This window comes from Bombus fervidus, chromosome 14, assembly GCF_041682495.2.
Source record: "Bombus fervidus isolate BK054 chromosome 14, iyBomFerv1, whole genome shotgun sequence".
In the NCBI taxonomy this organism is placed as follows: domain Eukaryota; kingdom Metazoa; phylum Arthropoda; class Insecta; order Hymenoptera; family Apidae; genus Bombus; species Bombus fervidus.
This window is the reverse complement of record NC_091530.1, coordinates 4,457,860-4,480,311: the sequence shown is the minus strand read 5'-3', so window position 1 is coordinate 4,480,311 and position 22,452 is coordinate 4,457,860. Positions and strand designations below refer to the sequence as shown.

Sequence of the window (22,452 nt, the reverse complement as noted above, 5' to 3'; positions counted from 1 at the left end):
GCGAAGCGTTTTACGTCTGCTACCTGATTCTCGTGGAATTTGATGACTTGTTGAGAATGTTGTAAATTGAATCCTTGTTGAGACTGTGTACAACGACAAAACGCGTAACTGTCGTTTATAAACAACGAGAAATTCCGTATTTGCAACGATGTGACGTCCAAGTGCAGTGCAAATGAGATTCAATGATCTCGCGAGTTCTCGTCCAAAAATTAATATTTTTCGTTCGTATCATTTTGACAGCACAGTTTTTATAGAACCGAGGAAATTCACCAGTTAATTTACCGATGCTAATGGATTTTCCACTTCCTGCCCCAAAGAGGACAATCCCCACCCTTATACACACGCAACTCTTCTTTTTTCTTTATCTTTCCTTCTCATTCGCACTCACCCTCATTTAATCTCTCTCTCTCTCTCTCTCCCTCTCTCTCTCCCTCTATGACACATTAACACACCTTCTTTCTTTGCTCTCACCTCTTTCATTCTCACCCTTTTGCCACCCTTTCATTACCCACTTTTCCACGCACACACCCTTCTTGTTGAATTATCTCCTCCTCTTCCTCTTTCAGCGCCCTCTTTATTACTTACACCATTTCCCCAGCGAACGCTTACCCCTTTCGCGTCCCCCTTTTCCCCATTCTGATCCATGTTTGCCCGTCGCGTCCCATCAACCGACAAAATCCCTGACTTTCCGGTCGTTCGACGCGACGCTTTAATTCCTTTCGCTGACAATTATCGTTAATTATCGCCGCTCGCTATCGTATACATGCGTGCGGATCGCCTGAGTGAACGGCGCATCGCGCCGCTGCACCAGCAGCTATGCAAATTACGCCGTCAGGCCAATTTGCAGTCGGCTTCGCTACGGCACGTGCAATGCGCGGTACGCAACCTGCAGCCAGTCAGGGGGTTCCGACTGAATTACATTGACGTCTGGAAGGAGTTCATGGGAACGGGACTACCAGAGCAGTCTACGAGAAGGTTAGCGTCTTGTAGGTAGCATGAGCTTTAGTGTACGGTATATACGTGCATATATGATACAAGGGATGAAAATGATTGTTCTTCGATAGTTGATAAGGGAGAGCTACGTACGTTTGCAAGTGAAACAAGCTTTCAAAGATGAACACCATAATCTTATAATATGGAACGATACTGGTTAATTTGTTAACTGGATTATCAGAACAGTCTATGAGAAATTTAGCGTCTTCCAGATCGCAAATTGGCTTAACGTACGATGCAAGGGTTGGAAACTTTTTCTTTTTTCTTTTCTGGTCCGCAGGAGAGGACTAGATAAAAGAAGATTTAGAAGAAATTATAGTTTTTATATTTGATATTCGATTTAAATTTTCAGTGGTGTACGATTCTTCTTCTAGTAACCCAGGTCAAGTATCGCAAATTTTGGACGAGAGAGTTCTAGGGTTAAAGGCTTTGCACGAGACCAACAGATGTTTAGGGCGAAGACCGACAATTATGAATGGAGATGTATTAAATAAAAATATCGGATTATCCTGGTATAATACACAATTGATCAGTCTTCTGTTACGACATTGTTAACATTAAAAATTCTAGTCATCTACGAAAAGAGGACAAGTTGTAGAGTATTCTGACGAGTAATGAAAATATTTTAACATTTAAATAGCGAAGAAGAGAGAACACTGTAATAATATCATGTAAAATTCATATGATTTATAAAAGAGAGAAAAGATGAGAGAATCGTGCGCAGAATATTACGAAGGTTGATAAAAATGTTTTATTATCCTATGTATATTTAAATATATATCGAAAATAATATTTAAATAAGAATGAAGAAAAGAGAGGGGAAACAGTAATGATATCGTGTAAAAGTCACGTGCTATAAATTTCTTCATGGCCCACGCGCTTGACAATAATTTTACGCGCGTAACAAGGAACAAGTTCATTATATTTCGCTACGTGTAACGAAGAAACAAGCCCACGTCAAAATATTTTCACGATGATTATATCTCGTACAATTATCGGCTCTTCTTTTTCTCCACGTCTTATAACCTTCTTCCACGGTTTCGCTCCTACTTACATAGCTCGATACTCGCACATTTCTGCAAGTAGCATGTCTCGTATTATGCAAATGCTCCTGTTCACCGGCTTTGCCTGCTCGGCTTCTGCCGGATGTGACGTCACTGCCTGAAACATCAAAGTTTCAGAAGGCAGGTGTGATTAATACAGTGTACCGATACGAGAGCGATGAGATCGGTTAATTACACGAAACCTTCATGACGCTAAATAAACCGTGCATGTTACTAAATGTTCGATCCCCCGATCTGTCCATTGTTTTATTCATATGCTAATCTTTGTCGAATTTTGTTGATTCTATCCTTACTGTCAGATACTCGAATAAATGCTTCATTTGGATGTTGTGGTAATTGCACCGGTGTTTATACAGTTTGTTCTTTCATTTAAATGTGTATAAGCACAGATGGTTGGTTTTTTGACACATTTAAAAATAGCATAAAAAGGTTGTTTAATTTAGAGATAGCTTCATGAATACTTTCTTTATTTCTTCCTTTTGATAGATACTTTTCTCTTAGAATTAGATTGACAGATTTCATCTCATCGCATAAAATTCAAGAGTTTAAAAAAAAGAGAAGATCGGCTTAGAATTTTGGATTTCTTTAGGAAACTTTTTCGTAGAACGTTTATTTAACTAAGAGAAATTATTATTGATATCTGTATTGTTAATATTAAATCACGATACGAAATACATATCTATTTATACCGTGCATTTGAATATTTAAAATTCTATACTATATCTTTTCCTCGATGCATTCTTAAAACTCCTATTTCGTTGTATTCGCTGTTTTTCATATACGAGGAAATAAGTCTAGAATACCTATAGCGTTACAATATTTCTCGCGAATCCGATCGTTCAATTATTTCTCAATGCCACGTAACTCGTATTTATATGCAAATTAAAAATCTTTCGCTCATTATGAATGGATTCGTTAATTATGATTCTGTTAATCGCGATAAGATATTGATAATGCATGACACGCGAAGAATGGAGGATCCCGCGATGAGTTCGGAATTTTCATGATCAATCAAGTCAGTTTCTTGCAAATTCCATTCATTGCAAATCATGGAAAAACCGGAAAATAACCAGCTCCCGAGCAACATTTGACCTTCTTTCTTTTCACGTGTTTCTTGAAACGTGTTGTTATCATCATGTTCCATGAATCGATCACTGTCTTATAATTCCTTGATGTTATCATGGTTTTTATAAACTCGTGTTTTATCGATTTTTAATATTTCTAGGAAGCGTTGGAAAATGTTTAATGAACACTGAGATTTATTTATTAAGTTACTCTTACAAGTTGAACAACTTGGGTATAAGTTTTCTAAATTTTTAATATTCCAAACTTCCGAATTTTTAAATATTTAAACTTCAAACTTTAAGATTTTAAAGCTTTCAGATATTCTAACTTCCGAACTTCCCAAGTCTGAAATATTCAAAATTACAAATTTTCAATTTTCAATTATCCGAATATTAAAATTTACAAATACTTTGCATATTATAACTATGGGATATTAGAGGATATAACATCGATATCATACAAAATGTAACAGAGTTGCAAAACGATATGCATTACGAAAGAGTGTTAAATGACACGTATAAAGTTCATTAGCATCGATGTAAAAAATTTCTCGACCAAATCTGTAGCCATTAATCGACTGACAATTTCTATCGGGTCGGTAGAGTTTGACAAGAGAAAGAAATACACCTTGTCGTATACGCAACATGTTGAATATTTTAAGCTTATCAACTTTCGCTAATCACATCGTGAGATAATATCTAATATCAATAGCGTACTAAAGTGAACATTTAGAAACGTTTCTTTATTGCAATCTCGAAAACATGAAGAGTTTATGAAGGCCTAATTTCTATTTAAAGATCGTTTCTGTCCAATGACTTCTATTAATATTCCTATTAATATAAATTTATTATATACGTATATATATATTATACACGTATCTCGTATATAAAATTAATGTAAATTGCTCATTGTCCGAATTCACTTGCGATTGTAAATTTTATCATTATCGAATTCATCGCTTATTATGCAAAAGGCTATGTAAATCAAACGAATAACGTCTATTTTTCTACCAACTACTACAAGAAGTGTTCAAATATATTAAGAAGCAGTTAATTCAATAGCATTATCGTCAAGAAATATATAGAGGAATCTTTATGATATCCGAGTATTAATAGTCATTGTACGAGGAATATAAAATTGGTAAAATTACATCAGGTGTCTAAATACTTATCAACTGGTAGCGTATATTATGTATCTCTTCTGAACCTGATAACCTCGGGTGCGTGTAAAAGTAAATGATACGTCTGCCTGGCAACGAGTAGCAAAAATAGTTCAAAGCATTTATGTATTCGTGATAATGATTACTGTCACTCGTCGTTATCTTAATTACTTTTGCCACTACTATCACCGTACGTGGCTGTTGTCATTATCGCTACACACCTGCTATTGGCACCGGAATTATCGTGAACCGATGCAAGAATGTTGGCGCATCTCTGATTAATTTCGGATCGTGTATCTAACGCGAATATCAATGTTATCGATACTATCGGTTCGTTAATAACGATTTTCTCGAAAACGATAAATATGAAATTTTTAGATAAAACGGTGTCGCGCTGGTTAAGTACGGCGATCGGCGAGACACGTGCATTCGGTATCGTGGAAAATTAGCGCGATCTTTGATACGCTAGAGCAAGAAACGAAACAAGACGTTAACGAACTCTCTGCAAATACATTTAACAGGGATCTAAAACGGTTTGTTAAGTTGACGTATTAAGTATCGAAATGTCGCAGGGTTAGTCAATTTGCATTAATTTGAACGGATTTACGATGCCTGGCGAAAGATACCGACCACCGTTTAGTTTTACGATATAGTATGCTTCGAAAAGATAGATGGGCAAAAATTTTCTACACGAGCAATGTTTGTACAGAGGGCGTTTCGAAAGGATTCGACAAAAAGTTTATGTATGAAACATATTTATACAGGATACTTTAAAAAGGTTGGACGGAATTTTGTACGAGAGAAAAGTTCATTGTATGTCTCTGTGCTTGTAAATATACGTCACTGACTTTTTAGTTTGGTATCGCTTCGCGTTTCATAGATGCCTGGAATTTCAAAGATAGTAAGATTCTATTATTTTCAAAGTTGCTGTTTTAGGAAGATTTACCAAAGAAACGACAATTGTTATCGATACGCACAGCATTAATTTTGGATTGACGACAAAATTAGAACGACATTCAAGAAATGTGATCTTAAATTGTTAATTATCAATGATTACTCGTAAGTATCTGAATACTTTATTCATTTCCAATAATGATATGTGAATTTTATCAAGACGTACAAATTAATGGTATCTTAATGGCTAGACATTTCACTTATCGTCATTTTATGGAATCAGCACGCTATAAATTCGAATTGTGTATTAAAAAGTCAGTTCCTAATCAACAAACATATGTATGTTCTCTTTTATTCGTGAATTATAATCTTTGTTTTATATTCTTTCGTCTGCTTCGTTTCGATTATCTCAAGTATTATTATATTGTTAGATCGTTTTAACCACTGTGGACAAAATTTGATTAGCGTTATATTAATTGAATTCAATTAATTATCAGATCGGTATTTTCGATATACGATACTTTTAATTATCGTACTATGTCCAAGTATTATCTCCTTATTCAATTGGAAATAGTTCACTTGTTTCGTTTATTTTGGAAATGAACTTTACAATTTATAATATTTTCTTGCAAATAAATTGTAAAAGTGCGAACCGAAGAGTACAAAGCGTGTGTATAACGGAAGGTTATTATAGAATTTTAGAAGGAGTAGTTAGATATTTCTAGATAGTGGGAAAAAATATAACTGACATCGAGAATTTCGAAGAAAAATGACTTTTGAGAAAATATTAACTTTTCATCTTAGTTTTCTAATGGAACCATTAATCTTCGTTTGTAATGTACAATAGCTGCGTATTTCTAGTGTCAAAGAAGGTAACGATGTGTCGTATTTTCGACAGACACATTGTGTGCTATCGTAATAAAAAATGATGTTAATGTGCTTCCCGATGGTCGTCTACAAACACAAATTTCATGGACTGTCTGTTAAATATCGATGACGGAACAGCGATATACCCGGCAAGTGACTTTAGCAGTCGATGCTGAAACGTATGTAATAAAAATGGAAAAGTACGATATATCCTTACATCGTTACCTTCCTAAATGTTATATTCGAACGAAATGACACGAACAATCCTAATTTCCAAGATGAATTGAAACGGATAACATTTATAAAAATCGTTGCTTTTCTCTCTATATATTTGTCAATATATAGAGTTAATTATTACGGTTTCTGAGCGACTCGTGTAGCAAATAAAACGCTACTCCATATAAATCGGTAACTTAACATTCTTAACGTTCTATATATTTCAATTAAATTTGAAAAAGATATCATCGATCAATTAGAAAACTGTTGTTAATTTCTCAACAAACTACGACCACAAAGCAGTCGATCAAAAGTGATCCAAGCGATATAAGTCATCCTAGTCAGCCATATAAACGACACGATTCACTTGAGATTCAAAATTTGCAATTACGCTGTTACGTAAATCTTAAATCGTAATTAAATCTATTCTTAACCAGAAATAAGATGTTTGAAACGAAGTTTCTGTCGCGATTGTCTGCTGATGCCCGTAACACCATTAACGTAATACGCGCGCGTGCACTTGCACACCCACACCACCGTTAAATTCCGATATCTACTTGCACTATTGGCAGCCACATATTTGGCATTGACACGTGTGCCAGCAAGTGAACCGTGGCCGTTGCTTCGACTTTTCCCGCCACGTAAGCTAAGCCTTGCCTCGCCCGCTATCGCTATCCACAGTATCCACCCATGATAAGACCGCTAGCCCGCAAAATGCAGTCTCTCGCCAACCGAGACACGATCGCCACTCGAGAACCTGACCCGAGAACGTGCTTGTCGGACGACGTTTAAAGACGATGGAACCAAGGCCTCCGCAAATGTCTTTTGAAAATAATAATTCCATATTAACAATTTGAAACAACGATGTTACTAATTAACACGTGACGCTGACTGCCACGGTGGTCGTCGGTGACCTACGTTTCGTTAGACTTTTTATTAATTTTTTTTTTTTTTTAGCAATTTCACGGCTTAGAAAATCTTCAACGATGCGAATAATTTATATAATATTGTCAGAGAAAAGAATGTGCAAATATAATATAATATTTTGGAAAAATTAAATGTTACGGCGTGTAGTATATTTCAATCTGTTGCGGTTCCCAGGGCAAAGTGTAGAGAACTCACGTGACGCTCGATGTATCAAGGATCGAGATAATGGTAACGATAATCATTTTATTTTATAGAAATTGCGTAGATAAAATTGCTTAGATACTGCTAATGAGAGTCCTTGATGCTTTCGCAACCTGTTTTATTAGATCTAACGCTATTAAACGGCTAAAAGTATTTTTCCAGACGCGCAGCAGTATCAGCGCGTCCTTCGAACCTTACTATGAAACTCTTAACTGCGAAGCTGGCGAAACGTCTGGGAATTTCTTCCTGTTTGATACGGTTCATACCCGGAATCCACCGACAGCTTTAGACGCCAAACGCTGGCGAGATTTATTAGGATACGCGATTTCGTTCGAAGTTGAAATCGTATATGTATATCTTGTCAGGTATGCTTAATTCGTTGAAATTGCAAAAACCTTCGGTAAAAAGCGTATTTTAATTCGCGCACGCGCGACCGACGAAGATCGTAATTTAGCCGAAACGAACGCTTATCGAACGATCTGCGAACTTCATTGGTCACCAAGCGTTAATTAGCAGTAAAAGAGAAAAGCGAGGGAAAAACGAGGCATAAACGCACAGGCGAGACACGGAGAAGCTGCCGGAGAATGGAATCGGTGATCGGCGGCGCGAGCGAAGCGAAAGAGGCGGAGAGAGGCTGTGCGAGAGCAGACACGATTCGGCGAATGTTTACATTCCAGGTCAGCCGATTACACGAAGGGCATCTTTCAGAGCATCGGCTTCAAGGAGTTTCACGCTTACCTCGTGTTGCCTGAGGATGAGAAGCAAGAGAAAAAGGTAAGCAGGAGCGGCGAACTGCAACGTCGTCACGTTCTTCGTCGTAGCTGCGCGTCGTTGTTGCACGAACCAGACGTTTTATATCTTTTAGAGAAAGGAAGAAAGAGAGAAATGGAATCGAAGGCAGAGGGCTTTAAGGGGATGCTCGATGTTCTTGTTGGATGTTGCGGTTCCAAGACTGGAGCATCCATTCTCTTTTTCTTTTTTACATTCCATCGTCTTCCTTCGAGTGTTTTTGCGCGTCAGTCTTTCGACAGACTTTTCATATACGTATACACGTAGTAAGGTAGCATCGTTGCGTATGTCGAAAAATGACAAAGTACCGGATAGAACAGTCCCATTGAGGATGACGGTAGAAGTATGACGAATCGGCCAATCGCAAGACAAATTACTTAGCTCGAGTCGAATAATCCTTACCATATCCGTTTACCATATGCGTTTGAAGTTGCGAGATTAGCGGCGCGAGTCGTGGAAGAACGGTTGCGAACGATCGAAGAGCGGTAGAGCGATGTTTGAAGAGCTTTTTTAAACTGTTTTCTCTTGTTATTATTACCGATATCGTTTGGAAAACGGAGAAATTGGCAAGATGTACGACGACGATGACAGTTTCTTTTTGGATCTGACGCATCGGTTGTTCGAATGGGAAAGATCGATAGAGAGCTAACGTAAAATTTATATTATATATATTCCCACGAGTCATGTTATATCGATGTATAGAGGAGAATGTTTTACTTAAAGGGTCAGAAATTACTACGACAGGGTATCGATGATCTAAAAATGGTTACGAAAAGGTACGCGAAGAAGCAAGAAAAATGGATCAGAAATCGTTTAGTTCGTCGCAGCGATAGACAGGTATGATTCAACTGTATAAATATCTTACTTAAAGACAATATAACGTCCTTTATGTGTTTATGTATTATAACATATTTATTAAGTTGAATTAAACGATTGCAGGTACCGCCAATTTACACGTTAGATTGCACTAATCTGGATCAGTGGAACAGTCATGTGTACGAACCAGCTGTAGCAATAATCGAAGCTGTGCTTAGAGGGGAGAAACCTATACAGAAACCTTTGAACGAGACGGTGGAAAACGAAAAAGTTAGCGACAGCAGCAACGAGGAGAGACATTATTGCGATGTAAAATTTTTTCTTATATTTGTAATCATCGATCGTCGACATATGGTTATTCTTGCATTGGAAACGATTACAAGGTTCCATTTTTTCTTGACAGATCTGCGACAGGATATTTATTGGACATCATCAGTGGAACTGTCATATGGGAAGTACAAAGCACGAAAGAACTTTGAAAAGAAAAAAGAGATTGGAGGGACTAAAAAAATTGGAAGAACAAAAAGAGTCGGAAAGGCAAGAAAAATTTGAAGAAAAAGAAGGATCAATGGAACAAACGATTGAAGAAAATCGATGATAAAGTTTAATATACCGTTTCTACTGCGTGAGATATAAAAAGATAGCTATATTTCATATTGTATATAAAAGTGCTTGAAATATTAGCTGATTCGTGTTATTGTTCTTTTTTTTCTATGATTTCATCGTGTAAGCAAATATTGTATAAGGTAAAGCAGGGAACTGGTTACCTTATTCCGATAAGTAAGATATTCTCGTCTTCTGTTATTGACCGATGTTGACTACTGTGTCGTGTCATCTGTAATATCATCTGGTGGTAAATATTATAATAAATTCTTATTAATATTAATGTCTAAATGCTTCACTTATACATATTAGGATTTGTTTATGACTTACCACGACTAGTTTTTAAAATTATTCATTTTATTTATTTTCTCGACAGGTTTCTTATTGGGACTGTTTCAATCGGTAAGAAAGAACCCTAATTTTTGTAGAATCGATATACGTACGTTCTACGGTTTCTAGCAAATCTGTATAGATGGCAACACATGCTTTTGCTAGTCGTATCGATAATTTCGACGATATTTAAAATTCTCGAAATGCCTATTTTGTACACTGCATAGCCCTATTCTTTCGCCGCATTTCACTAAATTGCAGAATATTACTGTTTGCGTAATATTCGACCGAATCAGAACATCGTGTACAAGAGCGCAAAATGTATTCGTAGCGAATTTATCATACAATTTTTATCATGATTGCGCGGCATCAATATTTTTAGTGCAAATTTAAAACCGACACAGAACGATCCGATCACGCTTAAATCATTTTTCCATCTTCGTCTTTCCATCGCATATTTATTTTCTATTAACAGCACCCTCTTTCAAGCAGTACTCAACTTTATTTTCCTCAATCGTATTTCATACACCGTAATAATTTTCCGTTCTTTGAAAAAGTCGTAGTTACTCGCCGATTCGGAAACGTTGCACTCCAGCCGTACTTCTCCATCCGTTTCATTCGAGAATCACATTCAATCAGTGTCGATACCAGCTGCATTTGCTCAAGCTGCCGCAAATCATCAAGCCCAAACCTCGTACCTCCTTCACGGTCGACTCGAACGAAACAAAATTTCCCATTACCCGTTCGATTCATCGGGAGAAATAGCGTTTTCACGCGAGTTCTCTCGTCACGCGGAGGATTCGCGTTTCTCCTCGTTCGTTCCCTTGCGGAAATTCTCGTGTCTGCGCGCGACGTTTCGCCTTTATTAAAGCGGACGAACGTGGCGAGATGCGACAAACGTTTTGCCGGTTCGCTTGACGCCTCGTGGAATTACCACGGGGTGAAAGAGCAAACGCCCTTTCAGCCGGCCTGTTTTACGATTTCAATGATTTCAATTAACATCGGAGCCACCCTCGTGTACCTAGCGACCGAACGCTCTGCTCCTTTGGTCCAATCGTCGACGGCCCTTGGACCATTTGCGGCCTTCAATGCACCTGGGCAATGTTCGTGGTTTGGCGAAACATTGTCAAACGCACGCGGGTCTGCGCCTCGACTTCGCTGAAACGAGCGTGGAACAGCGAACTGCCAGTGAACGTGCGTCGATCAACCATGTCGCGATTTCCAGGAATGTTTCGAGGCTCGTGGAACTTTTTCTGCCGGTTGGAAGACGTTTTAATTCAGACCGATAAGTAGACTGCTGATTTTCGCGCGTTTACAGCAAATATGGAGATGCGAAAACGCACAGAATGCATACAATATGTAAAAACATATCGAATACCCAATAGCAGATTAATAGACGAAACAATTTTTTATCCGAGTTCCAAGTTTTTAATTACGTTCGTGTAGAATATGAATTTGTATAAATATCCGCAGTGTAGCGACGAGTAGCAGGTAAAATTATTTGAGCAAAGCTAAGTAATTTGTCTTGGAATTCTCTAAATTCAGTTCTGAACAGTTTCTAAGCGATCTACAATTTGGAAATAAACTTGAACTCGTTAATAGTGGCGCGATATTCTACGAAAACATAGCTTCTACTTATTAGAAAAAGAGGAAAAGCAAAGAGAAAAATATACATCGGTTTCATATGTCAGAGTATAGAAATGTATTACTGAGAATATCAATCGAACATGAATTTACGACAGAAATCAACAATTTACACGATTTCCATTGATTTTTAGTTGCCTTTTTGCAATTGCTTGAACTGTAATTATTTATACGTTTCGTATTAAGATACGTATGACGTAACTCATTTTGTTACAACAAAGGAATATATAAGAATAAGGAATAAGAAAATTACGGTGCTTCTGTCTTTAAAGAAGTAGAATTTAATGGGCAATTGAAACTCGCTTCGAGATATACTATTAACCACTAATTTAATACCATCTTTTACATCGTTGTGTTCTACACTGCAATAATCGAACAACTATAATTACGCTTTAACCGTAACTACTTACGATAATTACTACTTATTTGCTCGCTGGAGTAATGTCTTAATAATCGTTTTAGAGTTAAATACTTTATCCGTGAAATACGAAACGTGACAGAGAATTAAACGCATTCGATAGAGAAATATATTCGATAATAAGGAATGCAAAAATGCGGCAGCGGACGAAAGAAAAAAATATGCGATTAAGAAATTCCAACTATATCGTCGGGTACATAACGTTAAACGTTAACACTGTGTTCTGTCTATCGTTTTCTTTTTTTTTTTTTTTTTAATTCGAATGTAATTTTTGAACATTTCAAAGTATCTCAAGTTTGAGCAAAATATGAAAAAATTGTCACGGCTATAGGTAATTTCTCGTTTCGATTTTACGTTAAATATTCTTTTGAAACGTTAGAAATTCTGTTTTTTTTTTATTTTCCTTTTTTTCTTCCCCCAGAAACGAGAGCAAGATCGAAATATAAAAGATCGAGGTTCGCAACAGGCTCGTGTCAAACCGTCCTCGATAATATGCTATACCGCAATTTATACGCTAGAACATTCATATTGTGCGATTAAATGCTTAAAACCAGCAGAATGCAGGTGAAAATAGGCGAAGACAAAAGAGTAGAGTGGAAAATCGTGACTCGATTCGCGAATAATTCTGCTGGTGCATGAGACGTTTAACAACGGAAGTATGTATACTCGGTCGTAAAACTGGTTTTGAACAGGCTCAATTAACTAGCTAGACGGTGATTTACGTCGGTTCATTTGGCTATCTAGCCGGACTGAAAGACAAGTGAAAAGAGGAGAAGGACGATGCACGAGGTATTTTCTAACTGAGCTCGACCAGATATCGGACGGCGATTCAAACGGCAACCTTGAACAGCCGTCGGATATGGAAATACATCGGCGAATGCCGTAATCGTGACATGCATATTCGTGTCGATACTTGTCTTTGAAGTATCCAGTCTACTTCGAGCAACTCGTTTATACGGAGCAACAGATATCGCGGTTCACCGATACGAGCAACGAACGAGGAATATGGAATTTTATCTGTGATCGAAATGCACGTTGTTAGTCTAATTAGAAAACCTCTTAATTCCGAACCTTTGTACGTTACAAGGAATGCGATCGATTTTTTTCCTCTGCGTAAAAAATACATTTCTTTTTCATTCGCCGTGAAGATTTATAATCGAAATAGAATGGAACTTTTTACGATGCAAAATTTATACAAGATGCAAGTGGTAGAACAGTACATAGAATAATTACGTAATTAAAATGTCTCTCTTATCAAACGTTTTTTCATCTTTCAAGATGATTAAAAAAACGAAACAACGACTAAATATGTCTTAAATGAAATGAAGGAAAATAAAAATTGCACGAAGAAAGAACAAATTTTCAAACAGTTTTACGTTCACCTTCGAACTCGCTGCAATTTTCGAATTTCTCTAATGTAAATTGTCAAAAGTCAAAGTTGCGCGTGTTCGTTCGTAATCGAACTCGTCGAGTGTCACGGTAACGTAGTAGTAGGTACGTTGTTGGTAATTCGTTTCAGTCGAAGCAACGTACGTAAGCGTGCATCAGGGAGAATTGTTAATTAACGCGTGTCAAGTTAGGCACGGACAACGCGTCGGCTGCTTTCTACCCGGTTACCTCGTTTTTCCTCATTTGCCAGTAATCTGTTAAGTACGACGGACGCCTGTGTCGTTCGAGAGAAAAAAAGGAATGGGACGTTAATGCAAGGATCGCGGCAATTCGCGTTCGTTTCTATAATGGGCCGTTTATTCAACTCGTTTAACTTCCTTGACGCTCGATCTGAGCTCAACACGGCGTAAATTTTTAGCGGCGTCGACGTTGAATCCTGATTCATGTTCAGTCGAAAAGGTAGTCGTTCGCTCCCGCCGGAATATTAATTCGTCGTTTCTGTTTCTACTTATGTCGCAATATTCCACTGTTCCAAGCTTCCTGGCATATCGCACTTGTATTTGCAATCGGATGAACGATGTTTGAATAAAAGATAGAATTTAGTTTAATGGACTTTCCTTACAGCGATCGTGTATGACATTTTTATCGGTTAAAAGATAATTTATCACAAGCTATGTACAGACATTGTGGATCAAAATAAAGTCTTTCATCTTTCAAGAGTCAATATTTATTGAATATTTCTTTTGATATATAAAGTTCTTGTATTTATATTTGCCATCTTGCACGAGATAGTCGAGTCTCGTTATTGGCAAGGAGAACTTTCGAAACACGTAATGTCAAAATATGCTTTACACTCGCGTTATTTACTATTTCTAACGCGCGTAATGATACGTTCGTTAGAAAATTTCAATAAACCGCTGGAACACCATCGTGATTTTCTGTATGTAAATATCGAAATACACGCTTCTTGTTGGAAATTTTCATTTTCGACGCTCCGATCATTTACTATTTCAATTTCTCCATTTACGTCAACTCTAACTCATCCTCGCGAACCTATCAACACGAACAAACGAGAATTTCCGTCGCGTAAAATCACGTGTCGCTGCATAAATTATACATCGTCGAATCGACGAAACCTTGAACGGCGATAAAACGGTCCCCGATGGATCTATAAAGCGACGCGTCAAAAGGTTTTAAACGGGCAACGGGTTAGAGGTGTTGCGAGCGACGTGTAATTAGATGTTGCCGTGTTTCCCGGCCACCCCAGATCGGCCTCTGTTCTGATACGTTCATTATGACCTTCGATCGCGACACGAGAAAACAATAAACCCTGTCCCGGTCATAACTGCATCACCGCGTCTATAATGCTCGATTATTCAGTCGGCTCACCGTTCCAGGCGCGTTATTAATAAACCTTGTGATGGTGTTGCGTGCGATCGATTGTTGGTAGGCAGACATCGTTTGTCCACCGATAAAGAATTCCAGTCAGCCGCGATGCGAAAGCGAATCGAAACCGATGATATTGTTTATTAGCCCGTGCACGGTTTTGTGGTGAATTGATTAATCATGGGGTCGGGCTGACTTTTTTCCTTTTTTGCCTCGGCTTGTTCTCGTATTAGTTTCGCGCGAAATTCGTCTGTTCGCGATATACGATTGTATTTCGTAGAACAATGAAGGATGTAATTAAGTAACTAATAATAATGGTTGATGGTCGAAGTCGCGAGTTATAAACAGACTGCGGATTTTTATGCATTTAAATAAAATATTCAAAGTGTTAGTATGTAATGTTGTAATACTTTCAGCGAGCGAAAGAATCGCCCATGTAGGTTTCACTTTTCAAATTATATTTATAAAAATGTGAATTGCTATAAATATCCGCGGTACAGCCTTAAATTTTTGCGCCAACAATTTCTACAATTTTATAATTTCTCGTCGAATAGGAGAATTGGGGTTCTCTTGCACGATGCAATTCATCGAGTCACGAGTTATTAAGATTATTTAGTGTAAGATTGTAAAATTGTAAAAGGGAAGTTTATCTTGTCGTTGTTAGTGGAAAATAAAACAAACGAATAGCTGGAAATTATATTTTGACAATACGATAAAGAAGAAAAATATACAAATCGTTGATTCGTATTCCGTAATAAAAAATAAATTTGAGAAAATTCTAAATTGATAAGGAAATGATCGTTACGCGAAATAAATTTTCATTGTTGTTCACGGCGATTTCTTTATCTGAAAATACTGGACTGCAATAAAGACTTATTGTTTGCGAATAGACATCGACTACCGTAGGATTTTTACGAAGTTTTCACGGAAACTGGATTGACACTGTCGTTCATCTAAATAAAGAAACAAAGGTTTTTCATCAAGTGTGATTGTCCCGTTGATACAATCGTTCAGCGATAAAAGATTTTAATCACGACTGACGGTTTAGCCGGTGCCGAATCAATCGTAAAACGTGTCTTCTATTTCGTTTCAATGAATTCGTATTACATTTCGTATGAATAATAGTCTTCGGTCGTCACAAATTATTCTTCTTATTTCATTCTATAGACATAGAAGAGTGAATACGAATCGGTAATGTAAATAAAATAAATTACAACTCACTTTGATCGTTTCATTAATTTTCTATATCTGCTATTCATAAATGGAATATAAACAATTTCAATTTTAATTCATACACTTGTCGTGGAAAAATTTCAGTTTCTTCAATTCGTATTTCCGTATTTCTATTTCTCCGTATTAATATTTTTACTCTGCCATTCAGTTGGAATGGACTGATTTCTGTGATATCAATTCAAACGACGTGATTGATTCAACGAATGGAAAAATTCTATAACACGTATGTGCATAAATTCCAATAATTAAATTCATTGCCATATAAATGATTTAATTCTTATAATCATTTAATTCTAAAGAGCCCTTGACTAAAACTTTTAAACTCCATTAATTGCATCGTTTCCAATTCGGACACATTTTCGGACGAAAGTTACATAGGTTTATGAAAAGAAATTAATATTATTCGTGTTTTTGATTGCCTTTAATACGAATAATGTAGAAACATTTTGAGAAAATAAATTATCCTGTGAAAAATTTTGATAATTTGCGTGACAAGTCGGGTCATTCTCTTCGGTTAAAAGACGAATATCATCGCCGTGTCGATTCTGCATTCCTGTCAACCGTTGAAAGTCATAATTCTCACTCACAATACTTTGTGACCTATATGCGCTTTTCGAAATCTCGACAGCGGTAAACAATAAATAACACGGTAAAAAATGTGAGTTGCATTCTGCATATATAAAACTGCTTTCTCAGTAGATTCGAAGATATCAAATTTGACACGTATCGGAAGAATTATTCAAGACTTTTTCTTAACTTCGGTTCTTTATTGTTTAATAGCGATCTACTTATATCGACAATTTTGAAAATTTTCTAAAAGAAATACTGTTCAAATTTTTTTATTATTCCGTTATAAATTTCGTTTAATCGTTCTACGGTTTTTGGCTGCTGTTTGATTCTTTTTTTAATTTTTAAAAATGGCTATCCTTTGAAGAAGATCGAACTCTATGTTCATGTTGTTTTTAATCTATGTGCTTCTGAAAAGATTGCTGATTTTATACAGAATATACTATCTTCATTACCCAGTCTCTTTCTTGTCCAGTAACTTGAATCGAATAAATCAATTTTTCACAAGAATAGAAAATTTATTGAGAGATTGTGAAGATAATTTGGTTAAAAAATCTCTTAACGATATTTCAAAGAATATTCCAGTCCAAGCGAAGTCATTATTTGTTAAAAACCTGTTCCAATTCTTCTACAAACTGACGCGAAGTCTATCCATAATCCCTGACGTTTATGGCAACATATTTAAAAATAATTACAAGGATGGAGCAGCTGTCGATCGTCATGTTACATCAACAACGTTTACACAGGAAGGAATCATCGTGAGTCACGCTAATATAACTCGATCACCGAGGTTTATCTTTCGGCTATAAGAATGAATGGTCTTGTGGACGTAAAGGCAGAAGATCAAGTTGGGAGGGCGAATGATGAACTCCCGTTATAGAATTCCGATTACAGTAGCGTTAGCAGCACGAGGAGAGATCGCCGGAGGAGAAGAGACTTGTTTCTCTATCGACTCGAGTACGTCACGTCCGTTTTTAGAAGTCTGTTTCTTCTTTTCAGATTATTCAACGAACGACTAATTCTTCAACGTAGCGATAATTCGTATCGCGTTTTCATTAATATTTAGTAAATCGTTATCGTGTATTAAAACATTGCAGTTCAATAGAAAGCTACGTCTTGATTCATCAATGAATTCAAATATAGTTTCGATGGTAATTGACTAGTCACGATAGTCGGTTTTATTTTGTTCGCAAAACATTGTAACTATATGTGTATACATATTTATTATTATTATCATTAATTAACTGATCTTCTTGAATTCTATTTTGTTACCAATTTGGTAAAAAAAAAAAATGTTTATTGTTTTGTTGTTTAATAATTTTTAAAGTACAATGTTGGTTAATATCGAGAAGGTTAAGATTTTCGTAGTGCAAAATTGTATTAGAATAATTAAGAATAAAGCACTTCTAAATATATTACGGCGTTATCGATGCGTAAAAATGTAGAACAATGTTCTCTCAATTGTCAGGTTCTGTGAATTGTAATCACTGGCTTCTACTCTGACACATGTCAGACAGATCGTACTCACATGTGAGGCAAAGTGATTGAAGTGGCGCAAAGAGCAGGCCAATGTTATTTATACGGCGCCAATGATTTTATTGTTATGATTCGATTACCGCTCTTACATGGAAACAACATAGAAATTAGTTTGTTATCGCGCTTGTTTTCCTTCCTTTGATTGTTTTGTCTATACTGACCCAAGCCTGCACTTTGTACCATTATGAATATGCTTTTTCGCCTTAATTCAATAATTTAAACGTTTAGATTACGAAATAACGTATTTTAATTTTTCAAAAAGATACGATTGAAGTGAAGTGAAGAAATTGAAAAAATAAAAAAAAAAGAAGATAATTTAAAAAGGAGATTTTTTATTTCGTTTTTACTTTCGTCTTTCTTATTTATTTTGTCTTTCGAGTCGCTGTGGGTGTCATATCTTCTCTTTAATATTCCTATTTTGTTACGAATCAGATGACTCAACTTTTATTAATGCACACGTTACGATTGTCAGAGCTATTGTACTTAATTCGTTATAAGATGCTCGTACACGTATTATGGATCATTAAGTGCCGTTGATACATATTCAATGCCATTACTCTAATGAGAAACATCTTTGCCCTTCAATTTTGCTCAGTTACAGAAATCAATTCGTATCATTGTGATATATAAGTTACTTTTTTAAGCGAAAGAAATTTTTATTGTATATCTGTTTCATAAATATATGTACTAAACTTCGTCAAATATCTCAAATGGTACAATCACTTAGCCTATGAAAATTGCATTATTTATGAGATTTATATAACAAACTGTTTACCGCTATAGGATTTATAAGACTTACAAGATTTGCTAATAATATCAATCCGATTATGCAAACAATTAACAATTCAATTAGCAAAAAAATTCTGACCGAGACATTTCAGACGATAATAAACCTAATTTACCGAAACTCATTACAATAAAAATTATCATCAACCTGGGTATCACATTAACTCTCCTTATAATTAACATACACAGTTTCCATGCGAAACTCACGAAACGAGTATACGTACACGCAAACGTTAGGACCCAGCATCGATACCATCGAAACCACCAGATTCCTTGCAGGTCCCCGGTAGCCGGGAAAACCGGTGGAGCAGAAACACGAAGAGCAAAGGAGACGAGAGAAACGATCAAAGAAAAAAAAAAAAAGAAAAAAAGGAGAAAAAGAAGGAAGCATGAAAATGTCTGGTGCAATTTCGTCGCGGTGGCGGGTTCACTAAAACGGATTTAGCCGGCGGCCGCAAGATGGCGACGCATTGCCCGGCGCCGGGCGTCGTGCCGGTGGCAGTCGCAAGGACGACGCCGTCGCCGCCACGTGGGGAGCGAATTTGAATCGGCCGCCACCGGTTGGTAGCTTCGTCGTCGACTTAAAGCCACGCAGAACAGCGTGGAGCTCGCTGGGCCTCCTGGAACCGTGACCCATACACCTTGACGACCGATCGTCGTTTCAACCCCCATCGCACGACCATCGAGTTCTCTCTTCTCAACATTTGGTTCGCGAACCAAGAAAGAAGGGTTAGTAGGTTTAAATTAACTATGAAGGAGAATCGTTGCACTTAAGGCTAAAGCTATTATTGGTGATCTGTTAAGACAGGAGCGGAAACAGTTGGAAAAAGAGGAGCAAGAGTGCGTATGGAGCAAGAGGAGAGGGAGAGAGAGCAGAAGAGAGACTAGATCAGCGTGACGACGTCTAGTACGACGTTGAGCCGGCAGCCGCGGAGTAGGAGGAGGTTAGGAGGGAGAAAAATCGAGAAGGAAGCGGCAAGTGTCACGAAGGGACTGTTGTCAGTGAGTGGTGGACCGTGGAGTCGATTGGGCTGTCAGCGGTTGCGACATAGCGAGTGGTAGAACGCGATTGGTACCTACGAGGATCTCGTTCTTACAGATTGTTAGTGAAAGCGAGGAAAATCGTTCGATACGACAGCGTGCGGTAACTATAGTGATCAGAGGGAGATCTCTGGTGCCGATCCGACCCGGAAGTACATTGACCTTGCTCTTCGGCCCGACCTTGGAAATTGGCGCCACCGTCGGCCTCTTACAGTTTGCGGCTATCGAGCTGAAATCGAGTGTACCCCGACCGCGTTACATTGAACTTCAACTTCTGTTTTCTTCCATCGAACGATTTGATTACTACTAGAGAGAAAGAGAGAGAGAGAGAGAGAGAGAGAGAGGGAGAGAGAGAGAGAGAGAAAGTTTAGACAATTCAGTGTCGCGCAGTGAGCTTTTAAGAGTGGTAGCAGAGTCACCTTCAAGCGGTCGGAAGTTTAGCGGGTGAAATAGAAGACGGACAGAAACGGTTTCGGGGGAGAGATTCATCAGGAGCAAGATTAACCACCTGTCAAGTCAGATGGAATGACTCAACATGCGGCCTAGGTGAGTGTTTACGTGTTATTCTTGGGAGATTTATTAGCAGACTGCGGATGTTCATCTAAATTTGTCCTTTTACAGTTTAGTGAAATCTAAACAGGGATTTGGTATAATGAATATTTTATTTTTGACATTTTGTATATTTTTGGATAGTATGTGCATTCTATATATTCTGCACAGTTAATTCTTCCATAAATCCATAAACATCCGCGATCTATTTATTGCTCCGTAAATATAATTAGTTAATGTAGTTTAACGCAATAGAGCATGTTCCGTATTCTTATTTTTTTCAATTTTGAGGGAATGTTGTTAAACATATAACAAACAATTTAAAAGGATTTTTCATACAAGGATTTATAGACTTACGATCCTGTCTTCTGGAAATCTTCACACTTGCTCGCAATAAATAAATAGAAAATAAAAATAAGCAGGAAATAAGAAATAAATAGGTATAAAGAATAAATAGAGGATACGATTCCATTCTAAAGATATGATCAATGTAACGAATCAAAGAGACGGATTAGGGGTTTGAGCGAGAGCGAACGAGCCACAGGTAGGATTTGCTAGAAAGAAGGATAGCAATGCCGCTTGGCTGATTTCGCGGTTTCTCACCTCCACAAGTTTTCAACCCTCGTAAACGCGAGGACGCTTGTCGTCGCAGAGTGGTTTCTGCCTGTATAGTCGTTACAACTCGAGAAACCGTGAACGTAGGGTAGTTTCCCGTGGTGCAGTCGTAACAACCAAAGGAATCATGGGACGTGGAACACGATGGTAACGAGGTCTTGGCCGGTGATAAATCGACAGTCGTTCGTTCGTTGGAAAATCGGGTTCACAGACGTAATTCGGCCTTTATTTACGCGCCGCCATGAATGGAACGAAGGAAAGGCTTTCTTCGTTCTGGTCGTTGACCTCGAAATCGCTTTACGTTCTACCGGTTGTGTTTGCTCTTGCTGTCGCGTGTCATTGATTGCATTGTCGCTTCGTAATTCTCGAGTCGTGTCGTCTTGCGGATGTTCGGAACACTGTACGCTCAAAACTATTCTTTTGCTCGTTTTTGCTCGATGAACGGGAGTTGATCGATGTTTATGTGACTGGATTCACGTGTACGCGGCTGTTACCGCTGTACAATTTATAATTTGTACGAGCATGAATATGTACGTTCGCGTTTAAATTGTGAGAAGGTAGAATAAGGTTGTTTCGAGCATGGTTTGGACGAATAAATTAATATCGTGGAGGTCGATAAGTCAAGAAAATTGAGTAATACTGATTAAGAATTTGGTTGGATGTTGGTAGAATTTTAAGTAATATTTGCATCGAGGTATAATTAAGGTACACGAATAATATTTATATAAATAGCATGATAAATATTCATTGTACTATAAATAAGCAAATTTAAAACATCGTGAATTTTTCGTTCTAACTAGTAATACGAAAATGATATTTTCATGGCACATTGAAATTTTATTCATAACGAAATCTAAATATTTAAATAACAAATTTGAAGATCCAATAATAATGATTCCACTCGTCGTCTCCCGATTAATAATTAAAACACGTATTTAAAATGTTTAGACGTCGGATTTAGTTTTATGTGAATTTGATCTTCTGCAGGAAAATTAACACGTATTTTATTTCCTTCGTTTGAATTCACGAACGTATTACAAGTATAGAAATGAAGAAATATTCTTCTATTTTTCTTTTGTCGACTATGCCAGGTATTACATATTCAGTCGCACTTCTGGATAACCGGATCTGCTTCTGGAACACCCATTCTTCGTCTAAAATATCTGTACGTTCACGTATCGTCCCAACGGAAATTCAGTCGTCTATAATAATCGGGCTGGTACGTTTCCAGGAACGAGCCAGTCTCGATCCCATCAAGTACCTGCGCTTTGCGTTTCCTTAAGTCCTTTATATTCATTTAACAGTCATTTAAGCGCAGTCACACGCGAGTGCGCGATTTGTAAAAGAGGAAAGATATTTCCTTA

At 37.3% G+C, this 22,452-nt stretch overlaps 2 protein-coding genes across 11 annotated transcripts in view; both read left to right on the top strand.

Annotated features, from left to right (window-relative positions):
• Positions 1-9,877, top strand: part of LOC139994573 (tRNA dimethylallyltransferase) — a 117,534-nt gene extending 107,657 nt beyond the window's left edge. For 2 of the 3 annotated variants that reach the window (XM_072017376.1, XM_072017377.1), the window contains exons 6-9: positions 8,064-8,160; positions 8,899-9,012; positions 9,115-9,300; positions 9,395-9,877. In XM_072017376.1, coding sequence (XP_071873477.1) covers positions 8,064-8,160; positions 8,899-9,012; positions 9,115-9,300; positions 9,395-9,589 — 592 coding nt within the window. In that variant the 3' untranslated portion in view covers positions 9,590-9,877. Of the gene's footprint in view, positions 1-8,063; positions 8,161-8,251; positions 9,013-9,114; positions 9,301-9,394 lie in introns of those variants that run through there. The other variant, XR_011801673.1, reaches the window with a different exon arrangement.
• A 9,518-nt stretch (positions 9,878-19,395) lies between these two features.
• The window catches only part of Mp (collagen XV/XVIII-type protein multiplexin), a 346,829-nt gene continuing 343,772 nt past the window's right edge, over positions 19,396-22,452 (top strand). For 3 of the 8 annotated variants that reach the window (XM_072017345.1, XM_072017335.1, XM_072017334.1), the window contains exons 1-2: positions 19,399-19,612; positions 19,692-20,470. In XM_072017345.1, coding sequence (XP_071873446.1) covers positions 20,460-20,470 — 11 coding nt within the window. In that variant the 5' untranslated portion in view covers positions 19,399-19,612; positions 19,692-20,459. Of the gene's footprint in view, positions 19,613-19,691; positions 20,471-22,452 lie in introns of all 8 variants that reach the window. The other 5 variants (XM_072017338.1, XM_072017336.1, XM_072017340.1 and 2 more) reach the window with 3 other exon arrangements.